This window comes from Acomys minous (genome assembly GCF_964271855.1).
Source record: "Acomys minous genome assembly, chromosome: 3".
Lineage (NCBI taxonomy): Eukaryota > Metazoa > Chordata > Mammalia > Rodentia > Muridae > Acomys > Acomys minous.
The window spans coordinates 84,461,050-84,488,525 of NC_140485.1; the positions used below are offsets into that span (position 1 = coordinate 84,461,050).

Consider the following 27,476-nt stretch of genomic DNA (forward strand, 5'->3'; position numbering starts at 1 on the left):
GACGGCCCCTGTGTAGCTCCAGCTGACTTGCTATTGTGTAGACCAGGTTGGCCTTGAATTTATAGTGTCTCTTTCCTATCCAAGTGTACAGGAGTATACATACCATCAGGCCCACTTTCTTCTTCTTTTTCTTTCTGAGACAGGGTCTCATGTACCCCGGGCTGAGCTCCGGAAGGGTCTCTGATGATGACAAACGATTTGCTGTAAAGACAGACGTGTTCCACCACAGCTGGTTTCTGAGGTGTTGGGGACCGAACCCAGGGATTCAAGCATGGTACCTTGTCATGAGCACCCTGTCAACTAAGCTTACCCCCGAGCGCATCCAATAACCCACCTTGGATAGACCAATTTTCTTCTGGGTTACAGCAAACCAGAACGTGCAAGGGACCCCGCCTCCTGAGAGAACTCACACCTCATTGGCCGCAAACGACCACGTGTCCAACAGGCTTGCTCCCCGCTCCCGGGCACTTGAGCTGTCGATCAAAGGCTCGGCCCCGCCTCCGGCCCGCGGGCCAGTCCGTCTCTATAAAAGGCCGGGCGGGCGCTGACGAGCCGGTGCGTCGGCGCGTCACGGCGGGTGCGTGTGAGGTCATTGCGCGCGGGCGGGCGGGGTCCGACGGTTTGAACGAGGCGAAGACGGAACCGGAGCCGGGCGCGCGGACAGCGGACACAGGTTCCCTCAGAGCCGGTGAGGCGGCCAGCGGGCCCGGGTGGCGGCAGCAGTCGGGAACTCACGGAAGGCGGCCCTCGTGAGCGTCGCGGCGTCGCGCGGGATGTTGGGGGGGGAGGGCGGGACCGTGTCGGGCGCGCGGCCTGTGTCGGGGCGCGCGCTCCGTTGTCCCGGGGGCGGGGCGTGGGCCGGAAGTGGGGGGCTGCTTAGTGGTGACCGGCGAGGTCCTGGCCCAGTGCGGCTGGGCCCGGAGGCTGGAGGGGCGAGGTGGGGGAACCCTCGATGTAGGAGATGTCGATGCATAGTGGGTGGGAGTTGGTCTGCAGAGTTGGACCCCAGCATGCGACCTTAGGCACTTCAGCCTCCCTGTGCCCACAGTTTCCTCATCTGTAAAATGGTGACAGTAGGATTAAGCATAGAGAGGTCTCAGCGCGGTGCCTGGCGGCCAGCGGGGTGGTTTTTGAGTAGAGCTAGGCCTCGTTTGCATCAGGGTGTAGACAGGCAAAGGCATGCTTTCTAGGGAGTCTGCTTTGTGGGCAGAGAGCTAGGAAGGAAGAAAATGAATGCATGGCTAAGATAATTTCTGTAATTACCGTAAGAGGGTGATACCAGTACTGCAGGGTACAGCCCGACCTCTGCACCTTGGAGATGAGGATCCGGAGCCCCACTGAGAGAAGTTAAGCTAGGCCTGATGTCTGCCCGTGATGGGATGTCTTGAAGAGCCATTAATCAAGATAGCCCTTTAATGGGCACTTGCTGGGTATAAGGCATTGGGTTAGAAGCCTGACGGAGCATCGTGCCACTTAACAGTCACATTGTCTTGAAGCGATGTTATCTGCCTTTTCTTTCCCGTGTGTTGTGTCTTGTTCAATTTATTTTCTGTGGTGTTGGGAGCTGACTCCAGTTCCATCGCACTCTGCGTCAGGCAAGTGCTGTGTCACCCTTTTACAGAGGCAAATAGGAGACTTTAGGTAGCGAAATGACGTGCCCTGTGTTGCCCAGCAAGTACCTCAACTCCAGAATCACAACCTGTGTGTTACCCCTTCTCCCCCGTCTAGAAACTATTTCCTGCAGGCATGCCTTTTGTTGTGTCAAAAGTGCCAGCATATAGCAAGCTTGGGAGGAGGAGTGCTTTTCGGCTAGGGGTGTTCACTAGGGTCCTTACTTAATCCTTACCTCACCTTTGTGCAGAAGGTAGGACCTTACCCATTTTATAGGTGAGCCATTTCTGAGGAAATGAGACACATTTCATTCAGTGTCACATAGCTCCTAGTGCCACCGCCCTCCTGCCTTTCCATAGGACTCTGGATGGTACTTGGAGAGAGGACTAGGGTGTACTTTATCCTACACTGAATTGTAGTGATTTGGGGAGCCAGGTGTGGTGGCTTATGCCTATATTCCTTACACCTGGGAGATAGAGGCAGGAGAATGTGAAATTCAAGGTCATTTAGCTCCAGAGTTCGTTAATGAGATACTGTGTGAAAAAGCAGAATAGAGTGAGTTAGGGAGATTCCCAGCAGAGTCACTGAAGGGAGAGATACTTGAGTAGGCCGAAAGGGGATTTTTCACTGTGGTTGTACCTTACCTCAGCCCTGAAAGGGTGGGTATGTGTTGAACTCAAGGGTCTTACACTGAGTGAGGCTAAGCAGTAGGACATTTTTGTTTCTTTTTTGAGACAGATCTTGCTCTATAGACTAGGCTAGCTTGGAATACAGTATGTGGCCCAGGCTGATCCCGAGCTTGGAGTGAAGAGCCTCTCTTCTGGCTCAAACATTCTTACCAGAGAGAGTGAGAAAGAGTTAAGCTAGTCTCTGTTTTGACTGCCTGGAAGAGCCAATTAATTGGGTGAGTGAGTGGATATTTATTGCACATCCACAGGGTGCCTAATCCCATGTATTTAGTGGCCACAGAGTTTGTGGAACACATGGGACCTAGTATTAATATACTGCTAATGAAAGAGTTTGAAATTACATGATGATAGAGTGCCATTAACCTTTTCTGAGCTGGGGTGTGGTCAAGAGACACATGTGGCTTTACCAATTGCTTTCATTTTATGGCAGCATGAGACACACAGTTCCCAATGTATACGCAAGACAGATTGTGAGTGCTCAGCCTGGGATCATGCCATTCTGTCTGGCTTGCTCTCATTGGTATTTAATAATAGTATTCTGCACACAGTATGCATTTTACTTGTTCATTCAGGGATCTTTAAACAGGAGAGAAATACCCCATGTGGTTTGTGATTCAGGAAATTCTTCCTGGCTGCCGTGTAGGACCAGACTGAGACAGACTAATTTAAGGGCTTGCATGGGATCTTGAGAGGTTTTGGCAGCAGATACCAGGCACAGTTCTTAGCGCTGAAGATAGCATAAAAGAGAGGCAGTCTCTACCCTGGAGCCTGTTTGTTCCTATGGCTTATGTTTGACATGATGCCAGCTCTGGTATGAAGTGATGCCAGTGCCTATGTTTCATATAGCTCTCTATGAGATCCTTTTCAGATGGTTTTATTAATTTAGAGATGAGGTACACTGAGTTCCATAACTTGCCCAGAGTCACAGCCAGTGGGGTGGATTCATTGAAGCCCAGGTCCTCCAGTTGCATCCTGGTCTAAATCTGGCCTGGGAAGCTCAGAAATGGAGAAATGGAGCAACTCCATGCAATAGACGTGTGTGGGAAGAGCCTGTCGCATACTAGTGACTAGGTGGAGGGAGTGAAGTGTCCCAAGAGAGCTAAGAGCTGGGGTCCATGGCTATTCTGAATACTGTGAATCCCATCCTCATTCCATTGGCAAGGTTGATGTCTGAGGGAATGAGGACAATTCTCAGTGTCAGGGTTACTAGAAAGCCTACTGTTCGGGCTCTGAGGTGGCTCAGCATGTAAAAGGTGCTTGTCACCAAGCTGACCAACTGAATTTGTGTCCTGGGAGCTACATGATAGAAGGAGAGAACCAATTCCTGAAATTCCTTTGATTTCCACGCACATGCATATATGTGCACACAAAAACACAATAGAGGAAAAAACACAAAGCGGGAGTGACTGAACAGAAATTCATAGAATATGGCACGCAGTGCTTTAAATGAGATTTTTAGTTAAGTATAATATTGGTGGAGGTAGTCATAACTGAAGCCTGAGGCAAGAGGATAACATAAGCATAGAAGTTTGAGTCAACATGGCAAGATCTGCATTCTAAACTAAAAAGAATTTTCAAAAGTCTGGCAGAAAGGTGAGGGGCAACATTTTCTGAGAAATGGGAAAATAGGACTGGGCAGGCTTGGCTTAAATATTCAGGGCCTCCTTCACCTCTGAAATAAAGTGAAGTAAGCCTTAAGGAGGAACTCTCTAGTTCCCATTGTGTCCAGCAAAGAATAGTCACTTGACCTCACCTATGTGAAAATAGGGATTGCTAGGGATTGGCTTGGTGTGCAGGTGCATACTTGGCAAGCAAAGCACTGTACTGGTGGGCAGTGCCCTCAGCGCTTGGTTTGTGTGGTGTTGATGATGACTTGAGACAAGGTCTTACTTTGAAGCTCATGCTGGCCTGGAACTTGAGGTCTTCCTGGCTCAGCCTCCTGGGTACTACAGTTATGTTACCACCACACCCACCTGTGTTAACGTATTTTTTTGTGGTGCTGAAGATTGAGCTCAGGCATCAAGCATACAGAACACATGTTCCCCACAGCCCTTGGACTAATGTTTTTGAGCAGAATGTTATTGTTTGTGCACTAGGCCTCCCCACATAAAGTACATGCTGATCCCGTAGTGCCCTTCGTGGCTTGTAATTGTGTATCAGTCTTATTAACATGGGGCCTAAGTTTTAGATTGGCTAGTTTGGGACAGTTATTTTCAGTCATATTATGCATGGAACTCTGGCTTCTGACTGGAATCTTAGTGTCTGCTTTCACCCCTTAGGGAAGAAGGCTACACTTAAAATTGAATATTTGTACAGGTTTGTTCTCGGTGACCCTGGGAACTGTTGGCCCTTACTTTCATGTTGACTGTAACAGCATTCTTGCTTTCGTTGCATGTTGTAGAAGATGGCAGTCAATGTGTACTCAACGTCAGTCACCAGTGACAACCTAAGTCGACATGACATGCTGGCTTGGATCAATGAATCTCTACAGTTGAATCTGACAAAGATAGAACAGTTGTGTTCAGGTAAGAGAAACCCACTGCACAACCCCTGCCCACCCCAGTTTCTCTGTGTAGCACTAGCTGTCCTGGAACTTGTTCTGTAGACCGGGCGTGCCTTGAACTCAGAGATCCACCTGCCTCTGCCTCCCATAGTGCTGAGATTACAGAGGTGAGTCACTGGCCCAGCTCAGTAGGCTACTTTTTTTTCCCCTCCTCTGTGTAGCCTTGGCTGTCCTGGACTCACTTTGTTGACTAGGCTGGCCTCGAACTCATGGCAATCCACCTGCCTCTGCCTTCCAAGTGCTGAGATTAAAGGTATGCACCACCACGCCTAGCTCAGTACGCTACTTTTTAAAAGTAACTGTGGCCTTAGGGTGTGCATAGGCCTCCATATGGAGCCACATAGAGATTACAGTTTGTCTTTTCTCCTCACCCGTGCTGAGTGCTGGTAGAGAATACTTGCCTAGCATTCACAGAGCACTGGGTTTAGTTCGCACGGCTACGTGAACCTAGATGTGGGATCTTGCCAGCAGGGTGATTAGAGGATCAAGGTTTTGCTTTGGCTACTTAGTGAATTTGAGTCCAGTGTGGGATACATGGGACTCTCTGTCTCAAAAGTAAATAAATGAATACAAATTTTTGAATTGTGCTTAAAAAGAGCATGCTTCTGGTCTGCCTGTCGACTGCCTTCTGCTGAGGCTGCGTCCCAGGGCCCAGCTTCTCACTCAGGGCTCATGTAGCCACAGTTTAGGCTTATCTAAGGGTAGACTTGTAATGCTTGTGTGTTTTGTTTTTTTAAAGATTTTATTTATTTATTTTATGTATGAGTGTTCTATCTGCATGTACACCTATAGGCCAGAAGAGGGCATCAGATCATATTGTAGATGGTTATGAGCCACCATGTGGTTGCTGGGGCTTGAACTCAGGACTGCTGGAAGAGCAGACAGTGCACCTATCCACTGAGCCATCTCTCCAGACTGCTTGTGTTATTTTTGTTTTTTGTTTTTTTGTTGCGGGAGCTTGAGCACAGAGCCCTACATATGCTAGGCAGTGCTTTACCACTGAACAGTACTCCCAGTTAGCTATTTTATATAAATTCATCAATTATGTTTCTTATTCCCAAAAAGAACAAAGCCAAGCCTAGTACTTGCTATCTCGGGGCCAGTGTTATCAAAGCTACAGTTTGCTAGAGAGACAGTGAGTTAAAACAAGAGCAAACCATGTTTCTGTGTGTGAGAATTGGACAGTGTATAGGAAAGTGGTAGAAAGAAGGGATTCTAGGGGTCCTGTTACTCAGAGAATGTTACTGTTGGGACTTTTGTCAGTGTCTGTATGTAGATATCATATGTTCAGCTTTTCATGTGACATTGTCCAGTGTTAGCCAGTAACTCAGAAGCGCTTACTTTGAAAAGCTATATGCTATACGCTTTTTCTATGTTTCTGCTGTTTAACTTGGCCTCTCTTTTGAAACAGTCTCTTCCCAAATTTCTCAGTCTGGCTTTAACTTACCCTGGAGCCTAAAATTTATGATTATCTCAGCTTCCTAAGAAGCCGGGGTTACACACAGTCTGCACCACCAGGCTCGGCTATGTAAACGCTTCTCAAACATGTCCATTTAGCTCTCAGTGTATTCCCAAGAGGGTGGTTAGGTGCAGGCACCTCCAGTATCAATGGGAAAGATGATGTAGAGAGTTTTGAGTAATGAGTCTCGGCATATAGAACCATGAACACAGTGGAGATTTGAGCTTTTTTCCAAATCAAGAGCCTATACATCTTATTTCTATACACTTTTCCCCACTGGACTTTTTCTTAGCTGGTTGGTGCCATTTGGGTTGATTTAAAGAGGCTGGCATTCCTTAGCTGCTGCCGTTGGTGCTCAGCTTTTGGACTCCTTTTTTTCCCTTTTCTTTTCTTTTCTTTTTTTGAGAGTGGAAGGGATCTTAGACTTGGTCTTGGTTTCATCTGTTTGTATTATTTGCCCTGTGAGGTCCAATCTGTTTCACCATTGTCTAGAGGGAGGCAGAGTATGAAGAGTAAATACAGTAGCTAGCCGTTCCCAAGAATGGCCTTTATTAACCTTATTTTGTTATAAAATAGATTTCTTCAGATTTGTGTTGCTGCCCTCGGTCTCCTGTTCATTTTCCAGCTTTTCATTGCTGTGCCACCATCTTTTGAAGTCTTTTAAAGCACGTATTTGTCCCGTGTTCTATGAGGAATGTGGGGGTGAGGTCATCTTCGTTTTCATTGGAGACCGATTTCTCACCAGCAGTTTTCTCCTAAAATTTATTTCTGTCTATAAATACAGTCCAAAATATTTCTCACTTAATTAGAAGATGCTCCTCTTCCTGTGTAGATAGGTTGTGCATGTCCCAGTCTGGCCCCAGGCTCTCTTATTTAGGCAGAGAGCTGCTGTCATGGACACGACATGGCACGAAGAGCTCTTTCATCTGCTTTGAGCCGTGTGACCGTGGTTGAATTCTTTGATGGTCTTCTAGTACTGTTTCCTCAGCTGTGAACTGGGGCAGTAATTTTGACTCACCAGCTTGGTTGTTGTCAGGGTTCCCTGTAATAGTGTTGATTGCATGTCAGATCCTGGAGGTGAATAGAGATCTCTTCACTTTAAAGATGAGATTGCCCATGGGACACGGCTTAGACATTGCAGAACCTAGGCTTGAACTCTCTCTCTCTCTCTCTCTCTCTCTCTCTCTCTCTCTCTCTCTCTCTCTCTCTCTCTCTCTCTGTGTGTGTGTGTGTGTGTGTGTGTACGTGTTCGAATGCTTAGAAGGCTAGGAGAGCATTTGGATCCCCTGAAGCCAGAGTTACAGATGCTTGTGAGCTGCCTGGTGTGGGTGCTGGGAAATGAGTCCTCTGAAAGAGCAGCCAGTGCTCTTAACTACTGAGCCATCACTCTAGTGCCCTCCAGCCTACCATTTTTGACACATAATTTTATTCTGTAGCAAAGGGTAGTTGGATTCAAACTTGTGGTCATTCTCCTGCGTCGTGTGTTGGGATTACCTCTATCTCATTACACATACGGGATTAATTACACACGGCATGTGTGCATTTTAAAAGAAGCATTTGGAAGAGAGTTGAACAAATAGAATTGTATATAATTAGTTATAATGACACTGTTTTACCATAAACTCTGTGAAGTATTTCCATTTTTCCTAGCTCCTGCCACTATTCTTATCCCAGATTAGGTGTTGCTCCTTAGTAGAAAGTGGTGAGTGTAAGACATTTATCTGATGTGTTAGTAAGCTCTGTTCATTGCCAGGTGCCCTCTTGAAAGCTGTGTGGGACGGCTCTGGGAGTACGTAGGTGGTTGCATTGTATTTCATGTTGGCATTTTGAAGGCAGCTCTCTGGCTTGTAGCTTGAGCGTGCACAGGATAAGCTGCAGACTGTTCCTAAAGAATTGGAGTGAGCTCCTGTGTGCCCTTCCAAACTGGGCCTGCTTCTTCCTTAATGAACTCCTAATAAGCAGTGGGTCAAAAAGACCAGAAGTCTTCACCAAGACTTTAGAAGGTTAGGTTTTTCTCTAGAAGCAGCTGGCTGTGATGAGCTCCCCATCTGCACACAGTAAGGAGTACTTGGTGACACTGGCAGCCTGGTTCAGGAGGCATCCGGTGTTCTCTCAGGCATCAGCTTTGGGGCACTAGCCAGTCAGGTATGCTGCAGATAACTTCAAAGAAAGAATGGTCTTTACACAGTGATTTTGACATCACCCAGAATGGTTTGGACAGTAGGCTTGCTTTTGTCCAGAAGGAGCCGGGAGCTGTTTTTTTGCTACCCCATGTACAGTGGCAGTACTATTAATTTCTTCTGTTGCTAGATCCAGTTTCTTGCCCTTCTGACTATTAAAGTGAGTAACATACAAGCAAAAGCAAATACTGGTTATACAATTCTATTTAGTGTTTTAAAAATCAAAATAGTATATAAGGTAAGTTAAAGTATATAAACTCCTCTATAACATAAAAAGAAAATCCAAATAGTATTTTCCCCTGCTAAAATATTTTGAGCTTGAATTTTAAGGTCTACATTAATGATTCCCCCCTGTCCCCCCCTCCCTCTCTGCAGATTTTATTTATTATCTAAGATGATCAAGTTGCATGTATTCTTTGAAGCCTAAACACTGCCACTTTTAGTGGCCAAGTGTGTTTTATATATGTCAGTGTTAAAGCATTAGAGGGAGCGGGACATGGTGGTGCACACCTTTAATCCCAGCACTCAGAGAGGCAAAGGCAGATGGAGCAGGTGGACTACTAAGTGAGTCCAGGACAGCCAGGGCTACACAGAGAAACTCTGTCTTAAAAACCAAAACCAAACCGAACAGACAGACAAAGCACTGCAGGGATTTATTTATTTTGTGTGTGATATATGGGTGAGGGCTCTAAGTGTCCATGAAGTACACACGGCGGTCAGAGGACAGGCCTGGAGTTGGTGCTCTTCTACCTTATTGAGGCAGGGTCTCTCTCTTTTCTGCCACTCTATATACTGTAGGCTTATTGGGCCCTCAGCTTCCAGGAGACTCCCTGTGACCCCTGCTTGCCTGCTGTAGGAATTACAGGATTATGGATTACATTGTGTCTGGCCTTTTCTGGGTTTGGGCTGGCCTTAAACTCCTGATCCACCCTTTTTGGCTTCCTGAGTTCTGGGATTATACGTGTGTACCATAGTGTAAATTAATATTGGCTAAGATTTTCTTTAAAAATTCCAAGAGTACCTTGGGCTGACCCAGGTTGAAACATCGGTGCACTTGAGATAAGAAATGTCTGGTACTGGGCCTGTGTCTGGCATTGTACATTTTGGTCTCTGTTCACAAGCAGGGGTTTAGAATGGAGCTGTGACAGCCAGTCATAGTCTCCTCCCATTAGTCCACATTGTCAAGGCACAGATTAAGTGGACTTTGTTGCTGAAAATTGTTGGGCCACTAAAAGCAAGATCCTCAGCCATCTTGAGGCTCCGCTTGAGTTGTCAGCCATTGTCCTAGTCACAGCTGTATTTGTCATTCAAGCAGAGACTGGAAAGGATTCCCCTTTAACTTATTTTCCCTCCTAGCTGAGACATTTATGAAAAGGGCAAGAGGTTTGGGCATGGTGGTACATATCTGTAATCCCAGCAGTTGAGAGTTGGAAGGAGGATTTATTGAGAGCTTAGACCAGGGTGGGCTTTGTAGCAAGATCCTGTCTGTACAGTAATTAGCCAACCAGCCATATGAAAAGCCCTAGGCCCTTGAACACAGCTGGCAAGCTTTCTACTTTTGGGCTCTCTCCCCAGCTCTTTTCATGGGACCTTTGTTTGTTTGTTTATTTTTGGTTTTTTGAACTTGGGTTTCTCTGTGTAGCCCTGACTGTTCTGGAACTCACTCTATAGACCAGGCTGGCCTCAAACTCAGAGATCTGCCTGCCTCTGCCTCCCTGAGTGCTGGGATTAAAGGTGTGTACCACCGCTGCCTGGCTTTTTTTTTTTTTATATAATAACACTGATTCAGTCAATGAGAGTGTAGCCACATGGCATACTCCTCTTCTAGAAAAAGCAGCTTTTTCTTAACTATATAGTATCCTGTGGGCTTCTGATGAGGTAAACAGCCATACATGGGAATCAGGAGCTCAGGGTAAAGCTAGGTTTGGTCTCTAGCCTCCATGGTATTTGCTAGGCCACATATTTTGTTCTTTTGGGTTTTTTTGTTCGTTTGTTTTTGTTTTTCGATACAGGGTTTCTCGGCGTAGCCCTGGCTGTCCTGGCCTCGCTTTGTAGAACAGACTGGCCTTCAACTCACAGCGATCCGTCTGCCTCTACCTCACGAGTATATTTTGGTTCTTGTTTTTAACTTTTTTCTTTGTGTTGGGGCTTGAAGTCAGGATCTCTCTGCTTGGCAAGTGCTCAATCACTGAACTACATCCCCAGCTTCCATGTTTAGTTTTTAAAAGTTGTGATGTTTTTAAAGATTCTTTGAGCCAGACGTACTGCAAGAGAGGCAGGTGGTGCCTGCTGTTAAGTGGCTGGTTGGTTAGTATGTTTGTTTACTATTAGCTCTACGAAAAATTAATGTTGTGCTGGGTGTGGTGGTGCATGTCTTTAAATCGAAGATTTAAGAGGCAGAAGCAGGCAGATCTCTGTGAATTCAAGGCCAGCCTGGTCTCCATAGTGAGACTCATGTTTCAAAGCAAAAACTGTGTGTGTGTGTGTGTGTGTGTGTGTGTGTGTGTGAGAGAGAGAGAGAGAGAGAGAGAGAGAGAGAGAGAGAGAGAGAGAGAGAGAGAGAGAACGAGAGAGAACGCGCTCGCGCGAGCGCATATATGCGCCACATTGACACAGTGGAAGCCAGAGAACAACTTTGTGGAATTTGTTCTCTCTGTTTTTCTGGTGTCTTAGTTAGGGTTTCTACTGTTGCAGTGAAACACCATGACCAAAAAGTTGAGATACCCTTGGTGCCAGAAGAGGGCCTTGGATCCCTTGGAAACTAGTGTTAGACAGTTGTGAGCTGCTGTGTGAGTGCTGGGAACGGAACCTAGGTTCTCCACAGGAACACCCAGTGCTCTTAACTGCCGAGTCAGCTTTCCAGCCCTTTGTTAATAGAGTTTTAAAAATTTGATTTTGCATTCATATAACTATTTTTTTTAAAATTATTTCTGTTTAAATTATGTGTGTGTTTGTGTACATTGTGTGCTGTTTCCAATGGAAGCTGGAGCTGAGGTCATAGGTGTTGGTTAAGAGCCCCCTGACACGGATGTTGGGAACTAAAGTGAGATGTACTGCAATGCTCTTATCTACTTAGCTGTCTCTGTGGCCCCATCTTTTGCCTGTGGTCCACTGCATACATTTTAAAATTGTGTTTGGGACCTGAGCACTTGCCTAGTACACACAAGCTCTGGGTTTCCTCATGAGCTCCACATACATATTGGGGTGTGTTGTCTTACGCTTTGAAATCTCAGCACTCAGGCAATAGAGACAAGCAGATCAGAAATTGCAGATTATTCTTGGCTCCATTGAGTGTGAGCCTAGCCTAGGCTACATGAGACCTGTCTTTAATAAAATTGTATTTGCATTAACTAGATGTGGATGACCATGCTTTTTCACTAGTAGGGTTTAGAATAGCGGTGTACACCTTTAGTCCCAGCACTTAGGAGGCAGAGGCAGACAGAGCTCTGAGTCCAAGACCAGACTGCCCTACATAGAAAGTTCCAGGCCATCCAGGGCCTTGTAGTGAGGTTCTGTCTGGGGGAAAAGGTTGGCACTCGGTGACACAAAATTTATTGACTTTTTGACTTTTTGTGTGATTCAGGGGCTGCATACTGTCAGTTTATGGACATGCTCTTTCCTGGCTCCATTGCCTTGAAGAAAGTGAAATTTCAAGCTAAGCTAGAGCACGAATATATCCAGAACTTCAAAATACTACAAGCAGGTTTCAAGAGGATGGGTGTTGACAAAGTAAGTAAATGTTATTCCTTTGTTTAGGTTACTTATGTTTAAGATATTTCATTTAATTTTAGTTATCTTATTTTATTTTATTTATGTGTACATGCATATGAAATGCATTTGTAGATGTGAGGACAACTTTGGGAAAATCAGTCATTTGTCTTGGCAGCATGTGTCTTTGCCCATTGATCCATCTCTCTGCATCCTCCTTAGTCTTTTGAGTCAGAGTCTTTCTGTGTCGTCCTGGTTGTCCTGAATTCACTGTGTAGACCAGAGTGGTCTCAGACTCACAGAGATCTGCCTGCCTCTACCTCTCAAGTACTGGGAATTAAGGTATGTGCTATCCCACCTGGACCTTTTAAAATTTATTTTTGAGAAGTCTATTTATTTTACTGTCTTTGTACTCACTGTGTAGCCTAGGCTGGCTTTGAATTCATGGTGCTCTTTCTGCCTCAGTGTCCTGAGTGATGGGATTTCAGGTGTGAGAGACTGCCTGGCTGTTTTAAAGTAATAATTGGACATTTTCTCTTTCCAATTTATCTTACCTCTTGTTTTTAGTTACCATGATTACGGGGAACCAGGTTGTTCTATACCCTTCTTCCTTCACTGTCTTCCTTCTTTTTTTTTTTTTTGATTTTTCGAGACAGGGTTTCTCTGTGTAGCCTTGACTATCCTGGACTCGCTCTGTAGACCAGGCTGGCCTTGAACTCACAGCGATCTGCCCGCCTCTGCCTCCCGAGTGCTGGGATTAAAAGCATGCGCCACCACGCCCGGCCTGTCTTCCTTCTTTATTGTCTAAATTTAGTAACAGTTTGGGGTAGTCAACCTGTAAATCTGAACTAGTGATTTAATTTTTTTAAAAAGATTTACTTATTCTGTGTGTATGAATGTTTTGCTTGCGTCAATGTATTGTGTCATGTGTGTGCCTGAGGAAGTCAAAAGAGGGAGTTGGATCCCCTGGAGTTTGAAGTGATAGTGAGCCACCATTTGGGTGTTAGGAACCAAATGCTGATCCTTTGCAAGAGCAAAAAGTGCATGCATGGGAGGAGGGGGACAACGGACATACAGGGATGGGGAGGGAACATGAGTACATGTGTGTATGTGCATCTGTGACAGCACTTTTTCCCACTGAACTATCTCACTGGCCCTGTATCAGACTAGTTTTTTGTTTTTTTTTTTTTTTTACATATTATTTAATCTCTACTAGTGTGAGGTTAATTTCTAGATTTACTTCTATAAAATATACTATACTTGATTCTGCACCTTGACTTATTTTTACCCTTCCTTCCTCCTTCCTTTTCCTCTTCTCTCTCCCCTCTCTTTCTAGTAATTTAGGTTTGCTTGCTTGCTTGTTTTATTTATTTATTCACTTTTCATCCCAATTGTAGCCCCCTTCTTCCTCTCCTCCTGGTTCTACCCTCCCTCCCTCTTCTCCCATCTTCCCTTCCCTATTTTACAGAAAAGGAGAGCCCTCTCCACCCCAGCTTATCAAGTTACATCAGGACTGAGACGTCCTCTTCCCCTGTGGTCTGGCAAGGTAGCCCTGCCAGGGGGGTAATTTATTTTTATTTTATGTGCATTGGTGTCTTGCCTGTCTATATAGTCTGTGTGAAGGGGTCACATTCCCTTGAACTGGAATTGCAGACAGCTGTGAGCTGCTATGTGGGTGCTGGGAACTGAATCTGGGTCCTCTGGGAGAGAAGCCAGTGCTCTTAGCCAGTGAGCTATCTCTCTAGCTCCTCCCCTCTCTTTTTAGATAGAGTCTTCTATGTAGCCTAGACTAAGCTCAAGTTTGACATGCTCCTGCCTTGGCTCCCAGAGTGTTCACAGATATGTGCCACTGTACTCAGCCAAGGGATTTCTCTTTATGGTACAGTGAACATGCAGATTGATTGTGTCTTGATGTGTGCGTATGACTTTGGTGATGCGGGTTCCTCTGTGGTGCTGAGGATTCAGTACAAGGCCTTGTGCATGCTAGGCAGGCATTGGACTATATCCTGGTCCTTGTTCCTTTTTTGTTCAATATTTCTTCTTAGGAGTTTGGAGGACTGGCTAGGGATTGGTACTGTATTGAAGGCAAACTGATCTTAGCAGCAAGACCCCTAAAATGTTTTCTCCTTTTGGCAGAACTTCGTGTTTTGGTGAGTGGACAGGTTTGATGTTTGCCAAAGCCCCCTGCTTTGTTCTGATCGGTCTTGATTTTTTTCTGCAGATTATTCCTGTGGATAAATTAGTAAAAGGAAAATTTCAGGACAATTTTGAATTTGTTCAATGGTTCAAGAAGTTTTTTGATGCAAATTATGATGGAAAAGAGTATGACCCTGTAGCTGCCAGACAAGGTCAAGAAACTGCAGTGGCTCCTACTCTTGTTGCTCCAGCTCTGAGTAAACCGAAGAAACCTCTCGCCTCCGGCACTGCAGGTAAGCAACTACTAGGCCGCTTCCAGTAGTGCCACTCATTCTACACTGAGCCACAGTTGTTGCTCTTCAAAACAAAACATAGGTGGTGCTGGGGCATAGGTGCTCCACACAAAACTATGCTGTAGTCCCAGTGAGGAGTTTTGTGTAGCCACAGGCCTGCCCTGTGCTTCTGACAAGGATGTGGGTTCTGCAGCTCTGTGGGAGCCTCTTCACATTTGCCCCCAGCTGCTCCTCCTCTGTAAGTTGGGAAGTTAACACTTGCTCTGGCTTGGCTGAGTGCTGTCTGCTGTTTTACCTCAGGACTTTTTGTTGCCTGCAATAGAACTTCCTGATGCTCGCTCACATAAAAGAGCTTTAGTTATAGGAGAAGTTGGGGCTTTTTACAGGTAAATTACAGTTAGGTCTGAACTTAGGACCTCAAGAGCTTTCTAAATATTTCAGGACTCTAGGCTGTCTGCATCATTACGCCTTCAGTCTGTAGGCCAGCCTTCCCTGCCTGATTCTGGCTTCCTTCATGGGAGAGTTAATGTCAGGCTGCTGTGGCTTGCTTTGCTTCTTGCAGGGAGGGTCTAGAAGGGAGGGGAAGTGGTTTGTAGAGAGTGTCTTGACAGTGTTTGGGCTTGCTTGGTTTCCCAAGGTGTCTTTCTTTTTGTTTGTTTGTTTGTTTTTTGAGACAAGGTTTCTCTCTTGTGTGGCCTTGGCTGTTCTAGACTCACTTTGTAGACCAGGCTGGCCTCGAACTCACAGTGATCTACCTGCCTCTGCCTCCTGAGTGCTGGGATTAAAGGTATGTGCTACCATGCCTGGGTTCCCAAGATGTCTTTTTAGTAGTATATTCATAGAACTTGTGCATTTGTTGTGAGCCACCATTCCTTGCTAAAGATGGAGGTCTTTTTTTTGAGACAGTCTCTGGCCCAAGCTGCCCTTGAACCCACTGTATAGCCAAGGATGACCTTGAACTTTGTTCCTTCTGCTCCACCTATTAGAATTTTGTTTGAGGAGCTTTATATCGAAACTTAAAAAAAAAAAGATTTATTTATTATTATGTATACAGTGCTCTGCCTATATGTACACCTCCACAGCAGAAGACGCCATCAGATCTCATTATAGATGGTTGTGAGCCACCATGTGGTTGCTGGGAATTGAACTCAGGACCTCTGGAAGAGCAGTCAGTGCTCTTAACCTCTGAGCCATCTCTCCATCCCCATTTTACCCTTTTAACCTAAAAACATTAATTTTTTTTTAAGCGTGTAGGTGTGTAGTTTGTATGTATATCTGTATCACATAATGTGCCTGGTACCCTCGGGACCAGAAGGAGGGCATTGGATTCCCTCGAACTGGAAATAGAGATGGTTATGGACTACCATGTGGGTGTTGGGAATGGAATCAGGTCCTCTGGAGCATCTGTAGCTGCACTGTTTACTGCTGTGTGAGTTCTTCTTAACTCACTAACAGTAGATAGGAGAGAAAAAAGGATAGAGTGGAAAAGGAGGTGACGTTATTGTTAGACGGTCTGCTGATTAGGGCCATCGAGTTCCTAGGGACAAGTTTGATCTTTGCTGTCTGGATATCTAATTTCTTCTCATTTCTTTGTATACGACTATTTGACAAACTGTAACCAACAGCTTCCAATCACCAACCAGCCACCAACAGCAACCCCTCATCTCTCAGGGCCCTAGCATTTCTATAGCCTCTGAAAAGTTCTCAGAATTCCAAAGGTTACACACTTGCAGAAACTATCTGCAGCCGGCCAAACCACACCCCAACCAGAGCACAAGGCAAATCATATCACCTGCTGCGAAGCAGCCTAATATTCCCCACACCTGGGATTAAAATGAAACTATTCCTATAACATTTCTTTTGTTTTTGTTTGTTGTTTGTTTGATTGTTGTTGTTTTTTGTTTTTTTGTTTTTTGTTTTGAGACAGGATCACTTTGTAAACCAGGCTGGCATCAAACTCACAGCGATCCTCCTGCCTTTGCCTCTTGGGTGGTGAGATTAAAGGCATGTGCCACCACACTCAGCCATTTCTGTGTTTTTAAAAGAAATTAAAATTCACCTGTTCTTTGAAATAGCTCTTGCTTCATGGGCTAGGCTGGCTTACCAGGGAAGCCCCGCTGATGTGCTTGTCTCAGCCTCCACATCACTAGCATATCAAGCATGTACTAGGTGTCAAGCGTAGGGCTCTGGGCATACAACTCAGGTCTTGAAGCTTTCAAGGCAAGCATTTTACTAACTGAAAGCCAGTAAAGCTTAGACAAGCTCTCACTTTTTTGTTTTTATTTTATTTTTTTACACAGGTCTCGCTATGTAGCTCTGGCTTTTGTGGAATACACTGTGTAGACAGGCTGGCCTCTGCCTCCTAAGTGCTGGGATTAAAGGTTCATAATATTTTGCCAGGCAGCCTTTTTTTTTTTAAACTGTTATTACCACAATTTTAGGATATTTTGATCACCCAAAAAAGAAACCAGCAATCATTTTTCATTTCCTTCAACTTTTCTCCCTTCCCTAGCTTGAAGCACTGTTTCCTGTCAGTGGCTTCACTTATTTTGGACATTTTCTATAAATGAAAGAATAGACTGTGTCATCTTTGGGTTTACTTCCTTTACTTAACACAGTACTTTCCAAGTTTATCTGTGCTATAGCATTTATTAGTGTTTTAAAAAATATTGCTTTATTTATTTTGAGACTGCCTCACTGTATAACTCTGACTCATTTGCACCTCACTGTGAAGACCAAGTTGGCTTCAAACTCATGAGACCTGTGTGCCTCTTCCTCCCAAAGCTTGGTGTAAAGAGATGTGTCATTATACCAGCTGGCACTTCTGTGTCCACCCCCCGCCCCCCCCCCCCCAAATACCTGGCTGCCACGAGAATTTTGGAATTTTGGCTTCTTTTCTTTTCTCTTTCTTTCTTTCTTTCTTTCTTTCTTTCTTTCTTTCTTTCTTTCTTTCAAGATTTATTATTAATACAGTAGTCTGCCCACATGTGTGCCTACATATCAGAAGAAGAAGGCACCAGATCTCATTATAGATGGTTGTGAGCTACCATGTGGTTGCTGGGAATTGAACTCAGGACCTTTGGAAGAATAGACAGTGCTCTTAACTTCTGAACCATCTCCCCAGCCTGAATTTTGGGTTCTTTAAAAATAGAAATATTAAAAGAATATGTTTTTGTTTTCCCAGATTTGGGGACATAGGGCTGCCTCACAGCAGTTGATTATGATTTGCCTTGAGCTTTAGCAGAGGCATGATTTTACCAGCCGCAGACAGTTATCTGTGATTGTGTGACGTTTGGAATTCTGGGGACTTTTTAGAGGTTATAGAAATGCTAGAGCCCCAAGAGGTGGGTTGTTGATTTGTTGTTGGTTGCTGTTTGTTAAGTAGTCCAGCAAAAAAGAAACAAGAAGAGGAGGCAGAGGAGGCAGAGGAGGAAATTGGATATCCTGAGGGTGAAGGTCAAGGAGTTTGACATCCCTAATCAGTAGGAAGTAGTCTAATGATAATGTCTCTCTCTTTAATCTCTATTTTTTCCCCCCTCTTCTATCTAGTGTTAGGGGGTTGAAAAAAGAAGAAAAGGGGTGGAAGAAAGAAAAACCCATAAAGTAGTAAAAGTCCGGCCGCCTGGGTCTCACACATGCTAGGGGAGCTGTGTGCTTTGGAACCGTAGTAGCAACCCCTCCCCTCTCAAATTCTGAGACAGGCTCTCACAAATGCCCCCCCCCAGTCAGCCCTGCCCTTGGGATAGTCTTCCCTTATCCTCTAAGCAGCCTAACTTATTATATGCCCATTGACGGTCATTTACTACATTGTGAGTAGTGTTGCTGTGAAGGTTCATGTGTAGTTTCTGTGTGGAATACATTTTTATTTCTCTTAGGTGAATACCCAAGAATTTATTTTGAAGCCATATTTCTGGGCTACATGCAAGTGTTCACGAAACTACCCATTTTCCAAAGCAGCTGACCATTCCATACTATCAGCAGTGTAGGAGGGTTCTGATTGCCCTCAGAATTTTGTACTTTCTATTCCTTAGCTGTTGAGGATGGCAACTGGGTAGGTAATCTAGGATGTAGCATATTCCGGATCCTGCTAACATAGTGGAGACTTGGAGTTAACATTTAGTGTTCAGGATAAGGAAGAACCAGAAAGTGCCATCCAAAGGAAATGCCTATGACAGCGAACAAAAAGGTCTGTGCTTATAGATTTTGGGGTTCTAGGAAGATGAGATATTTCTAAGCTCGGCATAATATCTTCGTTTTATAGAATAATTGCTAGGTCAGTAACTGATGTGAGGAGTGTTGCATTCACCTTGAAGAGTAGCCCGTTCTTAGTTATGTTGATGTGCAGATCCTTTTCTGTCACTGAGAGATCTGCAACTCTTAGCTACTGAGGTTGTTTTCCTCGCTTGACCCTGTAGACCTCTAAAAGGTGAGCTCTGAAGTCACAGTAGGAAAGGCGGACTCTACTGCTAGCTTTTGTGAGCTCTTTCCCTTAACAAATCCAGTGAGTCTGAGGTGATGAGTTAGAGGGAGCTAGTTTTCCAGGTGGGGCACAGAGTACTCCAGTACCAGCTGGTAATGTGATCTGTTCTTGATACGAGGTTTGAATTGGTTTTTTCCTTTTTCTTTGGAGACAGGGCTTCTCTGTATAGCCTTGGCTGTCCTGGACTAGGGTAGGGTGTAAACCTGTCTGGCCTTGAACTCGCAGTGTTCTGCCTGCCTCTGCCTCCCTGAGTGCTGGGATTAAAGGTGTGTGCACTACGCCCGGCTTTACAAGATTTGCCTTTGATCCATGAAGCTACCTTGCTTAAGAGTTAAGTTCCATCACTGTATGTACCAGAGTGATTGTGCCTTTCAGGTGACAGTTAACTGAGGCAGAGTGAAGATCTCACTGGGGGATTTTCCCCAGCATGAAGGAGCCTACCAAAACCGCTACTTAAGTTTACTGCTAGTATAAGAACCTCTTTGAGGCGGGCAGTGGTGGTGCACGCCTTTAATCCCAGCACTCGGCAGGTGGATGGATCCCTGTGAGTTCGAGGCCAGCTTGGTCTACGATGCGAGTTCAGGACAGCCAAAGCTACACAGAGAAACCCTGCTTTGAGGAGAAAAAAAGCCACTTTGAACACAGTGTGTTGGCGTCTTGTGCTGTTTGAATTTGGGCTCTCTAGTATCCCTTCGCTGACTTGTCTGGAAAGTAGTTATCACAGGGTTTTTGCGTTTTGTGCATTTCTGTCTGTTTTTGCAATTTCTCCTAACGTGGTTGGTCTTCTCTCAGCTCCACAGAGACCCGTTGCAACACAGAGAACTACAGCAGCTCCTAAGGCCGGCCCAGGAATGGTGCGAAAGAATCCTGGCGTGGGCAGTGGGGACGATGAAGCTGCGGAATTGATGCAGCAGGTATCAGTTGTGTTGTTAGCTCTTGTGTTGTTCACATTGTCACTGTGGGTTCTTTGCGTTACTCATGAGGACGGCCTCTCTGCTTGCCTGATCAGACGTGAACTCATGACATGTGTGAGTCTTTGGCTGTAGAGTGGGCCATGAGCCTTGGAGTAGAACAGGGGCCAGGTATTCCTAGGACGAGAGAAACCTTTACCTGTCTGGAAATCAACTTATAAAAAAAAGATTTATGTACTTTTGTGTGTGTGTGTGTGTGTCAGTGTCAGTGTGTCTGACGTGTGTACAGAGACCAGAAGAGCTCATTGGATCCCCTGGTGTGGAGTTACAGGCAGTTATGATCCTCAGTGTGGCTCATAGTTAGTTCTTGAGCCTGGTTGGAATGCCTTGGGTTCCCTGGGATTCAGAGAGTGAAAGACAGTGGAGAGAGCTGCTCTCTGGAGCTTGAGAATAGAAACGCTGGGAAAGGCTGCGGCTCTTCTGGTTCCTTATTCACAGTCCAGTGACTGGAGGAAGATCAGAAAAACAAAATGGGGACTGTTGACACTTTGATTTAATCCTACTTCTGTTCACTGCTTTTGGGTGACTGTTTTGACTCAGTTATTACTGGGCACTGTTGCTGTGAGGTATAGAGTCCTGGAGGGAAAGGAGACTTCCCTAAAACTTGAGAGGAAGCAGTTGCAGAGAAAAAAATTCAACAGAGTCAAGAGTGGTCAGCTGAGGCCACTGCATTCTGCAGACCTGTCTAGACAGCTTCCTTCACGATGAGCACAGGAGGAACTGACCAGCTCTGCCGTTATGTCTCTGTGCTTACCTGTCAGCCTGTGACTAAACACCCATGTGTGAGGCGGGCCTAATTTTATTTTGAGACAGGGTCTTACTGTGCAGTCTAGGCTGGCCTTTAATTCATGGCCAGGCTGTAACATCTGCTTCCACAATGCTGAGAACACATGTGTACCACCATGCCTGGTGGGAGATATCACTTTGCTCACAGTAATTGAGATGTGTGGACTGTTGCTTGGTCAAAACTCCATTGGGATAAAGACAGTAAACAAAAGACATTTTTGAAGTCTGAATAGAGTTGAGTCTATGCTGCAGTGTTCTTTTAAAGCTCACATTGATTAGAACTTTTTTGGCTTGTGAGCAATAAGAAATGAATAAGGAAAAAGGAAACTTCCCTAAACCTTAAGAACAGTGGCTCTCAACCTGTGCGTAATGACCCCTTTGACAAACCTCTGTCTCCAAAAATATTTATATTATGATTCTTAAGAGTAGCAAAATTATAGTTATGAAGTAGCAATGAAAATAATTTTATAGTTGGGTCCCACAACATGAGAAACTGTGTGTTAAAGGGTCAGTATTAGGAAGGTTGAAAAAAAATATCAGAGCATAAAGGTGGTCAGAGTAGCTTATGCCACACACTAAATTCTTTACATTAGTTTTTTTTGGTTTTGTTTTTGTTTTTTTGCAACATTGTGAGGTTTTACAGACAAGCACAGTGTAGTTAGGGTTTGCATCTGGCTTCCTAGCCTAGGTTTGGTGCTGAATGGGAAACTAAGGAGGAAAGTTCTCACTTGTCCTGAGGTACCCTGAGGTTCTTTGCTTACACCCTGAATTGGAGATTGGTATTTATCATCATTGCTCTGGGAAAATTGATAGCAAACATTGGAAAGAATTTCAAAGCATAAAAGACTTTATTGGGTCTAGACAAGTTTCTTGAAGAAGTTAGAGAAAATGTCTTTGGTGCCAGCCTGTGATCTAATCCCAGATAATGGCTATAGAAAATAAGAGCCCTACATAGGCACAGGCATATGTAGCTAGACTCTGGGGAGCCTTTCACCAAACAACCGGATGAGCTGGTTTGGGTGGCCAGTGCCATAGGTTGCAGTAGTTGAGATTGGGTAGGCTGTGGTTTTAAAGAGAAGGCTTGGAGCTCTGGGGAGCTGTGGGCCTCTGTCGGGGATGTGAGAGGTCAGGAGGCTGACATGGGAAATGAGGATCAGACACTTAGATCCAGCTGGTCTGCACTTGCCACAGAAACAGTTTGGCTTGATAATGTCTTTTTATCTCCTCCCTTTTGTCTCTGCTAGAGTTTCGTGTAGTCCTGGCTTGACCGGGACCTCAGCCTCTTAAGTGCTGGATTTGCACATGTGAACCAGTAAACCTGGCTCTTTGCCTGAATAAATTTTTCAACAGTTTGTATGAAGGACTTTAAGCTCTCTTCAGGTTGTCAAAGCCTGAACTCCATTCTGTTACATGTTTTGTCTGGCCTCCCTGAAAACATTTGGATTTTTAGGCCTTGATAGATGGGAGAAATGGAGCCAGATATGTTTGGTAGACTGAGAACAGCACTGTATTCTATACCAGCTACCTTGTACTTACTCATCCTTGGTTGATATGTGGGCATCCCACATTAAGTCATCCTGGAGATAATTACTTAGAAAAAAAGTCTTTAGAATGTCTTGCTTGTGGTCTAAATTGTCCTGAAACTAGCCATCCTCCTGCCTGACTCCTAAGTTCGGGGATTATTGTGTGCCCCTGCGTGAGTTTCTGTTCACCACCTGCATTCAGGAGCTCTGGGAGGCCCAAAGTGGTACATACTATTCCCAGGAATAGGAGTTACAGTTTGTTGTGAGCCACCATGTTGCTGCTGGGAACTAAGCATGTCCTTTGCAACAACAGTAAATGTTCTTAGTGAGCCATCTCTCCAGCCACAAGATCTATCTATCTAGTCTATCATCTATCTATATTGCTGCTGCTGCTGCTAGTACTTCTTACTGCCTGCCTGCCTGTCTGTCGAGACAGGTTCTCAATATATAGCTCTGGTTAGCCTGGAACTCACTATGTACAACAAGCTGCCTTGAACTCAGATCCAACTGTATCTGAGTACTGAGATTAAAGATGTGTGCCACCACGCTTCACAAAATTTACTTTTAATTTAATTTCTTAATGGCCTCTTTGGGGAATTCAAAACCCTCTAGTGGAATTCATAGGGGATTAGGACCCCATCCCTAATCTATTGAGTGTCACATGTAGCTAGTCTAGGACTTGATTGACGTCAGCCTCCTGATAAGGACCTAGTTCTGATTGCTAGTCATCTTGCTAAGGTTGTGAGTCCTCCTCCCATCTCAGCCTTAAGTTTTCCCTTTTTGATCCCATCTCAGTGAAAAGCTCTGTAATAGTTTAAGGTGTGGTCTTTTTGTTTTGTTTTGTTTTTTGAGACAAGGTTTCTCTGTGTAACCCTTTTGCTATTCTGGAACTCCCTGTGTAGACAAGGCAGAGATCAGCCTGTCTCTGCCTCTTGAGTGCTGGGACTCAAGGCATGTACCACTATGTCCATCTCTAAGGTATAGTTGTGCAGATTGCCCTTTCTTGGGAACTCATAGTCAAGGATGCATGAACTAGAATATATTTTTTATCTGAGGCTGAAGAAAAGTGACATTAAACTGAACTGGACTTTTGTTTATGCTTTATTTTGACCAAAGACCATATAATTTTGGGTTTGATATTTTGTTGGTTCACCAGTGCTCACTGTTTTCAATGTCTTGTACAGGTCAAAGTATTGAAGCTTACTGTTGAAGACTTGGAGAAGGAGAGAGACTTCTACTTCGGAAAGCTAAGGAACATTGAACTGATTTGCCAGGAGAATGAGGGGGAAAACGACCCTGTACTGCAGAGAATTGTAGATATTCTTTATGCCACAGATGTACGTGTTTGCCTGAAGATAGTTTCTTTCCATTCTTCCTCCTAAGGAAAAAGTGTAACATTGTTGGTTCAGCTCACTCTGTGCTGGTACCAGTGTAGGGTTCACCAGAGAATGTTATCTTTGATTCCCTCCGAGTTAGCCAGAGAACGTCTTCTCTAGCTAGCTCAGCCCTTGGAGTCCCTGTGTCTTTGCTTGAGGAAGAGACTGGCTTGCCCAGCTTTTGTAGTTCATAGGCCACCCTACCCTTGGAGCTTGATCACCCCAGCTGGAGGTGTTATTGCCATTATTAAGACCCCAGGCATGCCCTTGGTCCTTGATGTTTGTGCCATAGCTGCCAGGGTATGCCTTTGCTCCTCCCTCTAGGAGCTTGCCTGACTCCTTTTGTGATTTTCTTTGGATCTATCTTTATTACATGGCCTTTAGTTCTGACATTAGTTCATCAGGGAAGACTGATTTTCTTCCCCCTAAGTTTAGGACTTGATACCTGGCTTTGTCCACCGTATAACAATATTGTAGCACTCTATAAAATAGTTTTCTAAACATATCTTTGGGATTTTGAAGAGTTAAGACAGATGACTAAAAAGCTGTTAATTTGTGCAATAAATTCTTAAAGTTTGCATTGTGTTAGGGAATGGAAAGATGATGAAGATACAGGAGTCTTTGGTCTTTTAGTGAAAATACAATGTAACTAATTTAAACTATTATAGAGATTTAGTTAAAAAGAAAAATCTAGATGTGTTTTTATGGAAGAGCAGGCTGGCCTTTCTGTGCTGTACGCCTGTGGTGAGCAGGGAGAGCAGCCACCAGTCCACCCTGCTCTTGGCTTCCCATCCTCATTGGCTAGTCCTTTGCTGCTGTTACAGGCACTTTGGTTCAATACTGATGTTCAGTGTAATAAAGATGCCTGGAGGCAGAGCTAATAATGTTGGGATATTAAGCTTTTTTGTTTTTTAGATAGCCCAGGCTGCCCTTGAATTTAGCAAACCTCCTGCTCCAGCCTCTTGAAAAGTGTTAGAATTGCAGGTGTGAGCCTCTGCATTCAGGTTAGGATGCTGAACTTGATGGGCAACTTCATGTTTTTTGTTTTTTATCAAAGGTTTCATAACCTAGGCTGGGATTGAACTCACCATGTAGCCAAGGATGACCTTGGACTCTTGTTTGCACAACCTGAGTTTTGGGATGACATATGTATGTCACTCTGCCTGCTTACATGTCATTCACTTTTTGTGTTTCTGTTTTGTGCAACTGGGGATTTAATCTAGTTTGTGTGTGCATAGTAAGTCCTCCCCTCCTGGAGTTTTTGAGGTAGTGTCTCATTCTACCCTGGGCTGCCCTGGAACTCAAGTCTGTAGCCTCAGACTGGCCTCAGCCTCATGGCCATCCTCCTGCCTTAGCCGACTCGGCCTGGTATTACAGATGTGAACTACCTGCCACTCCTGGACTTGGAGTTAAAGACTTTTGAGGGAATGCACATTTTAAACTTACATTTACACATAAATATTAATTACTTCTTAATGCTTTGAGGATGAATTTGTGTGTAGTGTTTGGCATTAAGAAATGGTGCTATTGCTGGTTGTGGTGGACACGCCTTTAAACCCAACACTCAGGAGCCAGAGAGGCAGGACAGTCTGAATTTGAAGCCGGCCTGGTCTGTATTTAAGCGGGCTCCAGGCCAGGCAAGGCCACATAGGGAGACCTTATATCAAAAGTTAAGACAAACAATAAAGAAGTGATGCTTCATCTCAACAATACAATAGTGGTCACCTGGTCTGTGCTTAAGTGCCAGGCGTGTAGGAGACAGGAAGAACTGCTGCATGAAGAGGCTCACATTGTGAGGTCAGCGAGGTGAGGGAGGAGCTGGCACCGTGTTGATTAATAGCTGTCCTCCCTTTTCATTTTCCTGTTTCAGGAAGGCTTCGTGATACCTGATGAAGGGGGTCCACAGGAGGAACAAGAAGAGTATTAAGCAGCCTGGGCCAGCAGAGCAACATCTGAAGTCTTCACTCCAAATCATGTGCTTAACTGTTAAATACTCCCTTTTATTATTCTTAGAGAATTCACTGGTTTCTTTTCATAAGCAAAAAGTACCTCTTCTACAAAGTGCACTTTGCAGAAGTCTCACCTTTTCAGATGAGTTTGAGTTAGGAGCTGTTGCCTTGTAGCAGAGCAGTATTAGCATCTAGTTGGTTCACCAGGGGAACAGAGGCCAACATGGGGCTCTTCCTGTGGATGCTGGTCACACTGACTGATGGAGAAGGGGGTTTATAATACATGAAGTGACAGCCTCAGAGAAATGTAAAGACTGAATTTAATTTAAGCTAATGTGAAATTCTGGCGGAGAACGAATTAATAAATAAATGCCTTAAGAGTATTTAAAATATGCTTCCATATTTCAAAATATAAAGTGTAACATGACAGGAGAGTCTATGTGTCCGACATTGTGTCTGGGAAGGAAGGGTCAGACTTTAGACCCGTTGGAACCTCCTGTCACAGACCTTTCAAGGCTGCTTGAATCTCACAGATGCAGTCTTTGACTCAGAAGGAACGTTTGAAAAGTTCTGTAAAGCATTTGGTGTCATTGACTAGTTGCATCCCTGCTATAAAAGCAAACAGTGTGGTTGCTTGGGTGAACAGAGGGTGTATGCAATGCCTGAGACGAAGAGCTCAGCTTTTATTGAGCATTCCTCTGATTTTTCAAACTGTCCCCCCAGTTCCCTATGTATTGTGTTTCTGGGACCTGCCCACATCTCTCGTGGACAGGATTTGAATGGGCGTTGAGTCCCGATGTACTGTTTTAAGTTTACATTTAACACGTTCTCTGCTCCCCTTGACCTCTGGGAACTCCTCTGGCTCCTTAAGTTTGCTGCTGAGTGTTGTAAATACAGCAGGCAGGTGATCATGCTGCAAGTTCTTGCTGGACCTCTGGCAAAGGAGCGATGAGTGAAGGCCAGTATCACCTTGGGCTCTGTGAGGCTAGGGTGCTCGCTGTCTGCTGTTCACAGCTCCCGTCATCACCTGAAAACTTTGCCAGTGCACTAATCTCTGGAGATGAAATTCTCTAGTGTGTTACTAAATGTTAAAATGTTTCTTTTTAAAGAATATACAGTACCGTGACTGAAATATTAATATTTAAAATACTTCATTCCTTAATTTTCCCTCATTTGCTTTGCCCATAGCCTATTCAGTTTGCCAGAATTCTGCAAAATGTATGTTACCCACTACTGAGATTGTTTAGCCCCTGATGTGTTTGTACTGATTTGTTTCTGGTGGTAGCTTGTCTTATGCTGTGTGTAGAAAACAGGTATTTTATGACAGATTGTTATGTAGTGCATGCTCTGTGGAATTCAGAGGAAAATCCAGATTCAGTGATTATTAACAATGTCAACGCCGGGTGTGGTGGTGCACGCCTGTAATCCCAGTACCTGGGAGGCAGAGGCAGGCGGATCGCTGTGAGTTCGAGGCCAGCCTGGTCTACAGAGTGAGTCCAGGACAGCCAGGGCTACACAGAGAAACCCTGTCTTGAAAACAAAAACAAAAAAAAAAAACAAAACAAAAACAAAAACACAAGTAACTAGCCATTGTTCAAATGACAGTGGTGCTATTTCTCCTTTGTGGCCTTTTAGACTTCTGTTGCCCCCAAATTCCATTTTATTGGGAACCCATTTTCCACCTGGTTTTTCTTGACAGGGTTTTTTTCTACTTTAAACCATTTTTAAATAAAATTCTGTATTTCAAGAGTG

At 44.6% G+C, this 27,476-nt stretch overlaps 1 protein-coding gene across 1 annotated transcript; it reads left to right on the forward strand.

Annotated features, from left to right (window-relative positions):
* Positions 1 to 533: 533 nt before the first annotated feature.
* MAPRE1 (microtubule associated protein RP/EB family member 1) lies at positions 534 to 27,476 on the forward strand. Its single transcript, XM_084776424.1, has 7 exons — positions 534 to 688; positions 4,702 to 4,825; positions 12,086 to 12,231; positions 14,432 to 14,639; positions 19,912 to 20,033; positions 23,584 to 23,736; positions 25,646 to 27,476. Exons 2-7 carry the CDS (start codon positions 4,705 to 4,707, stop codon positions 25,700 to 25,702), a joined length of 807 nt encoding a protein of 268 aa, XP_084632550.1. The 5' UTR covers positions 534 to 688; positions 4,702 to 4,704; the 3' UTR covers positions 25,703 to 27,476.

What these genes read in the sequence shown, in the direction of transcription:
- MAPRE1 (XM_084776424.1), top strand. Translation starts at nt 4,705, where the DNA reads ATGGCAGTCAATGTGTACTCAACGTCAGTCACCAGTGACAACCTAAGT. An exon ending in GATAGAACAGTTGTGTTCAG is followed by an intron (nt 4,826 to 12,085) that starts GTAAGAGAAACC and finishes TGTGTGATTCAG; the next exon opens with GGGCTGCATACTGTCAGTTT. An exon ending in ATATTCTTTATGCCACAGAT is followed by an intron (nt 23,737 to 25,645) that starts GTACGTGTTTGC and finishes TTCCTGTTTCAG; the next exon opens with GAAGGCTTCGTGATACCTGA.